The 7,484-nt window shown below is 32.4% G+C and overlaps 1 protein-coding gene across 1 annotated transcript; it reads left to right on the forward strand.

Moving 5' to 3' along the window:
* The first annotated feature begins 2,826 nt into the window (after positions 1-2,826).
* On the forward strand, positions 2,827-4,229 carry LOC117923386. Its single transcript, XM_034841646.1, is given in 2 exon segments — positions 2,827-3,415; positions 3,418-4,229. Coding segments are annotated over 2 exon segments (546 nt in total). The 5' UTR covers positions 2,827-3,123; the 3' UTR covers positions 3,672-4,229.
* Positions 4,230-7,484: the final 3,255 nt, after the last annotated feature.

The following is a 7,484-nucleotide window of genomic DNA, read 5'->3' on the forward strand; positions in this document are numbered from 1 at the left end:
TTATATTTTATGGTTTTCTCCATAAACATAAATATTAGAAGAGAAATGATTAAATATTTATAATTTTAAAAATATTGTGATTAAAAAAATTATATGTTCTTATAAGTGTTCATTACTATCTTATAATAAAAAATTGTGAAAATTTTAAAACATAATTAATTTTTTTTTTCAAAATATATAAAATAAGATAAAAGAAATATAAATCAAATTTGCATTTGTTAGTATTATTTGGTAAAAAAAAATTATGAAAAAATTAATTTTTTTTCTAGGAATATTTTAGTGATTGTGTTTAGATGAAAAATAATAAAGACATCATAATTTTTGATAAATTATGATTAAAATTACATTCTCATATAAATAAACTAAAGAAAATTAAAACAGTCATGAGTTTTTTTATTTCTTAAAATTTAAAAGTATAAATAAAATATATCTATAAATATCATACAATGAGAAATTATTTAGATTCTAGAAAATATTTCTAGAATAAATCAATAATATTTTATAAAATTCTTCTTAAAATGGACACTAATAAAATAATAGGTTAATTTCATTGATCTCCTATAAGATTTTAACTAAATACACTTAATCACAATTGATATGAAATTTTATAAGTACTTCCTTTATCTTTCTTATTTGATGTTTTTACTTACGATTTCTTTAATTCAAAATAAAAAAGATATTTGACGAATTTTCAAATTACCGAAGGCTAGCTATATTTAGCTAAACCCTTAAAGGATGTGAGTGAAATTATCCTTAAGATAATTATACAAATATTAAAATATCAAAAATGTTATAATTAAAAAATATTTTCTTTTATAAACTAGTATTTATTAATATTATGAGACAAAAAAAAATCACCATACAATTATCTCATGTGTATTGGTACTTGCAATTACTAATACCCATTGTAACCCAACTACTTTATTGAATGGTAATTTTCATGAATAAAATTATTTACCAAGTATCATTTATTTTTTTTATATTCATAGAATATTTTAAATGGTTTAAATCTACTATAATAATATACTTTTGTCCACGAATATTTACCCTTGCAATTATTATCAACAAAAAGTAGGGTCCTAGGCTTTATTGCGGTTGTAAGGTCATACGACAAACTTTCAAACTCCGTTTATAAAAGTCACGGTATGAAGTGTGTGAATGCAAAACGGCGAAAAAAAAAAAACCCATCAACTTTCAAGTTGTATGTCCGATCCCAATGCGCCATTTTGGCAGGGGAAAAAAAAAATGAATTTCTAGGTATATATGATATCATCAAGCTCCTCCACAGGGATCATTACATGTTTGGATCATGTGCTTTTTAGGTAGCTCCAATTTTCTCGAGAATCCATGTTTTCCCGTCCTTTTCCTATGTACTCACTTGCTAGAAATTGAGCTACCAAAAATACCCAAATGCATAATTCCTCTCATTATTTGAAATTGGTGAATGGCAGGTGGGTGGGCTCAAAGATATGAATTTAAATAGCAGAGATGGTAAGGGAATGTCTGAACTGGCATTTCGACACTAAGAGGAAAAAAAAAGAGAGAGAGAAAGTTCCATTGTGGATGAGATGGTTGTATGGTGTGGGAGGACCCACATTCCAACACCGCAGATACTAACCAAAGAGGGTTTGGGGGTTGGGGGTAGAATAAAAACTTGTGTGAAAAATGAAGATGGGATGAACTGTTTTAAGTGTTGAAAAATGGGCAATCCGAAGAAAATAGCTAGATTTAATGATAAGAGGGCAAATATAATATCAACACCCGTCTCTCCATGGACCCTCCTCTCCATGCCTCACATGCTGCCCACTAACATCTACATCTGATCCATTTAATGGGTGGGTCACAGTTTGGATGGGACATAACCAAAAATTAACAAGATCAAACGAAATTAAACAGTTTTAACTACCTTATTTTCTTCTATATCAAATCCATGATTGGACCCACTACCGAATGGTCCATATGAATATCAATAAATACACATCAAATCAATCAAACATAACTGGGTTTGAAGAGATGAGGATGAGTGATTTTCCGGGTGTCATGATCTTGCTTTTGAATTTGAGGCTTTACATGGGGAGAAAAGCATAAGTAATGCAAGTTAAAAGACAGTTCAAACAACCATAGCCGTTTTCTATGGATTTTGTATTTGGTAAATGGGCAGTGTTTGCTAGGAAACACATGCCCCAAGGACTTGTGGGGTTGCAAGAGTTATTGGTAATTTAGACTAATGGACAGGCCCATATTCACTGGAGTCAAAGCACTTCACAAACCCTAAAAAAACCCACTCGAGCAAAATAAAGTTACATAAAAAAAAAAAAAAAAAAAAAAAAGGGAAGTCCATCACACCTCACTTTCCAATGAAAATCCGCAACCCACATGATCTTGCTTGGGGATATTGAAAGATCATGACCTCCTCTCAAAAGAAGATCTCCCCATGCCCCATTCCCACCCTGCTTCACCCGATACATTCCAAACAAAACCTTCCCCCCCTTCCCTCTCTCTTTCAATTTTTCTCAGGACCCTACCCTAATTGCCTCCTCACCTACTCTTAATGGGGTGAATCAATCGCCTCAGGACAAGTGTCTGCACTGAGATTGAAACACGTGTCCTAAGCACCCTTTGGGAGGGTCTTGGTTTTGCTTACTTGGAAGTCCCAATCATGGCCTAACATGTGTCACCCATAAGCCCCCAACCTTGCAAACCCAACTCAAATTATTGAACTTGGTGTAGGAGGAGGAGATAGGGGCCCTGAATGATGAAACCAAAAGGCAAGTACAGAGTGAGGTGCAATTATTCATGCCATGAATTTCATCCTAAGCAAGTGAGAAATTTCCCACAAAGGCAGAAAAATTTTAAAAAAAAGAAAGGAAGGCCAGGGAAAAAGCTATGATAAAAACATCATTTGTTGCAACATTTTTAGTTGATTGATGCCCACTCTCTAGCTCCCGTAGCTCTGATGGAGAGATAGGGGGAAAGGAGAAAAAAAAAAGGCAAAGAAAAGAAAAGAGGCTTCTCTTTCTCTCTTTTATCTTTCTCATTCATGTATCTTCTCTTTCCTTCCCCACTTGTTTCTTCTTCAGCTCCAATCTCCTCTTCTCCTCCTCCTCCTCCTCCTCTCTCTCTATGAGAGTTGCAGAGAGAGAAGGAGCCATGAAGAACACCATCAGGTGCTGCATCTCTTGCATTCTTCCATGCGGCGCCCTCGACGTTGTTCGCATAGTACACTCCAATGGCCATGTTGAAGAAATCAGTGGCACCATTACAGCCAGCGAGATCATGAAAGCCCATCCGAAGCACGTATTGAAGAAACCCTCCTCCTCATCCGAAGAAGGGGTTGTTCCAAAGATAGTGGTAGTGCCTCCCGACGCAGAACTCCAACGTGGGAAGATCTATTTTCTCATGCCCATCCCCCACCACCCGAAAAGACTCGATCGAGATCGTCGACACGGAAGAAGAGAAGAGATTCCGAAAGCAACAACACCAACACCCACCACCACCACAGCAACACCGCCAACAACACCATATCAATGACAAACCTTCTCATTTCTGATCGGTACTTGAGTGAAATCCTTTCGGAGAAGATATCAACACAGAGGGATCGAAGGCGGGGGCGTGTGGGTGTGTGGAGGCCTCATTTAGAAAGCATCTCCGAGACACCAAGTGATCTGTGACATATGTGGTGATTTATGATTCTTCTTCTTCATCATCTTCTTCTTCTCCTCCTCCTCCTCCTCCTCCTCCTCCTCATGATTCATTCTCATATTTTAAAGAAAAGATTACCCACCTCTTCTTCCTCTTTTTTTTTTTTTCTTCCCTTTCTTCCCTTCTCTTTTGTACATAAGCATAGAAGAATAATATGCAAAAGTCCTACGAGGGCTTGAATATTATATATGTTGAATGCCCACGAACAGTTCCTGTAGGGTCTCAGCACCGGAGACGGCCATAATTTGCGTCACAGTCACCAGAATTGGGATTGCCTTTTTGAGCTTCATTCAAGTTCGCTTAAGTGCATATATTTATTTATGGGGACTGTAATTTTGTAATGTGAAGAGAGAAGAAAGATTTATTGGAAGTTTTTGTTTTGTTCTGTGAGAGGAAGAAGAAGAAGAAGAAGAAGAAGAAGAATGTTATCGAGAGAGAGAGAGAGAAAGAGAGATCCAAGTTGTTAGTGTTTGTGTTTGGCAGGTATGTGTGAATAATATTGAAAGGTGATTTTGCTGCGATGATTATACCGCCATTTGAATAAACTAATGACCATAATGCCCCATGATTTCCATTAAGGAAAATGATTAGCTTCCTCACAAGCCACACCAACTGTTCGTCTTTCCTCCCTTAATCCCCATCCAAATATCCAATGTAATGCTTATGTTACTCACTGTCAATTTTTTTCCCCTTTCCGTCTATTTTAGTTCTTTCCAAAAGAGAAATTGATATACCCAATTTTGTTTTTTATTTCTTATTTTTTATTTTTTTTTAATTCATAAATTAAATATTAGAGTGTTATTTTATTGATCAAAGTCATAAAATTGATGTTGGATTCGCCTTGATCCATGATCCAATGAATAACCCATAAAAAATAAAAGAACCTAGACCCACCCATCATGTATTTTGTTGTATGGGCTCAATAATAAAAGGTAGTTATAATTGGTGTTAAGGTGATCAAAGTGGCTTTAAGGTAGATGAGAATAATAGTCCCCACAAAAGCATTTTCCACCAAATATAGCTAGGATAATGCCCTACTAGCTTGCACTAACAAGTGGGCATATGTCTTTAAGTATTTTGTTGTTTTGGAGATGATTAGATGATGCCAATAGCATCCTATAAAGGTGAATACAGTAGAGTTTGACCTTTTTCATCTGCTATGGATGAAGGAATAGTTGTTGATCCTTTTGAGTTTTGACAAAGGCCTATCTTCTGATGCATTTCTGTTCTTATTTTCCAGTCCCTCTGGGCCCAATGAAAAGGTCCTTCCTTCCACATATCATTGCTATTTAATCTATTGTCAGATGGAAGTGGGTCGGGTTAGCCCATTTTACTTTAAGAATGCTTATTTTGCTTTGTTCTCCAATTGAGAAGATTAGAAATTTTAGCTCCGTATTTTTATATTTTCGTGTAATTAGAGGTTGAATTTTAGGTTCTGACCACCATATTATTGGGTATTAAAATTTTAAATAATGGTTATATTTGATTGATTATATATAATATAAGATACGATAAGAAATGAAATATTATATCTTATCTCATTTAATTAGTAATGAAATAAAATAAGTTATTTTATTATTTATCTTATTTAATTAAATATGAAATATGATAAATGATGGATGTATTAACATTCTTTATCTTTTTTTATATTATTTCTATATAATATACGTTAATCCTATGTTAAAGACATGATATATTCATATTTCATGTATCATCATTTTTATTTTTATTAATTTTTTATTTTTTTATTATAAATTAAATTTATGATTAAAAAAATAAAAAAAATATTTATAAAATAATATATATTTATAAAATTTAAATAATTTTAATCATAAATATTGTTAAATATAAGAGAAATTTTATCATTTTAAAATAAAAAAATATTAGAATGTGATATAATTTTTATTTTAAATATTAACAAATAATATATATTTCATGTTATTATTTTTATTCATTTCACAAATTAAATGTATCTTGAATATTTATCGGATACGAGAATATATGAATTACCTAAGTAAAGTTTTATACGTTAACTTGATTTTGAACATATATTAATATTCAAAATGTCTGTAAATATTTTTAAAAATAAATTTTCATATATATATATATATATATATATATATATATTTAAATAAAGGAAAAAAAAATTAAAACGCATCCTACAACACCTGAATTTTCTCCACATTTTTGGGCAGTTATTGGTTGATCTGAGATCGACCCATACCTTGAATGGCTCAAAATATAAAGAGATTTTCTTCATAGTTTATGTGGTGTAGATTACTAGAAATTTTTTTATAAAAAGAGAAGTGGAAGTGGGAAATGGAAGAAGTAATGATTCAGACGGCGCCCCTCACCATGCATCCATTATAGGGGTCGTTGTCTCCCCCTTTAGCTTTGATCTCTCTTTTCTTATCTTTTCCCATCTGCCATACCTTTAATTTTAATAGTTAATGCACCCTTCCCTCAATGTAAGTTAAGTTTTTAACCTAATCTTTTTTTTCCTTTCCTTTTTTAAATTTCGAGAAATGACACCTTGGACAAAATGGAATGTCGACCGCGGCATAGTCAGTCGCAGATGGGACCATATACTCTTAACCTAATGTGCTTTGTCATCTTACCAAACCTATCATTCTTCCAGCTTCTTTATTTTTATATTTTTTATATTTTTTATATATATATTTTAAATTTTTCAATTTTAAAATATGGTTTGCCGACATGCTTTTTATCTATTTAGGGAATGAGCCTAAACGTACTTTCTTCTATTTAATGAACATTATGGACCAAGCCCAAGTGATTTATGATTAATTAACTTTAACCTTTGATTGCTATGTATTATATAGTACGTGGAATATTGAATATTGACTTGTTCCCAATCATAGTTGGCCTCAAATCTTCCTACATTTAGTCACATCATTTTTATTTAAACTCAGACACTAGGGTGTTTTAGGCTTTAGGCAACAGTAATGTGAACTTATCTTGGATAAGTAGAAAACCAAAATTATTCACTAGTATTGAAGGGTGGATAAGATAAAAGCATAGAATTGTATTTCAAGTGATAGGATTAGGGTTTTGCTAAATGGTGGATTATAGAAAAATGTAAGTAATAGTTGTTCAGGGAAAACCTAGTTTGTTAAGAGTCTTAAGACAATACTGAAAGGTGTGGTCTCACTTAGATGCACATAGTTTCAAGTTTGAATCTTATTACTGATGATACCTTGATTTACTTAATATTGGTTGTTACGAATGTGGTGAAGACTTCTAGATTTGGGTTCCCATAAAGAGTTTTAAGAATTTAATCATAGAAGGTTTCTCGAGTTCTGCTATATTTTGAAAGAGACGTTTATTAGAATGTATTGTGCCTATCATATATGCATTTAGGACTCATTGTTTTATATCCATTATTATATATTTTGATCCCATTCATTTATACTTTAATCTCGTTTTTTGTATCTAATTTCATTTCTTCTTTAAATTTTTTTTCAAGCATTTTTTATGTTAATGATCCAAAGTTTAATAGATGCAATTGAGTAGCGATCAAATTTTACCATTTTTGTATGATTTTACAGACAAAACCAAGGTGCCAAAGAAGTACCTATGAACCCCGGGAAAAATGGTACTTTCACATCTCTAAAACTATACAAAAATGGTAAACTTGGATGCTGCTCAACTCCATCCTGCTAAATCAACACATGCGAATATTTTAAGTTATTTTTTCTTATACAAATGAAAAAGCAACCAATGTGAGCATGAAATGAAGATAGAAAATCAAATAGGAGGTCCAC

This window comes from Vitis riparia, chromosome 10 (genome assembly GCF_004353265.1).
Source record: "Vitis riparia cultivar Riparia Gloire de Montpellier isolate 1030 chromosome 10, EGFV_Vit.rip_1.0, whole genome shotgun sequence".
NCBI lineage: Eukaryota > Viridiplantae > Streptophyta > Magnoliopsida > Vitales > Vitaceae > Vitis > Vitis riparia.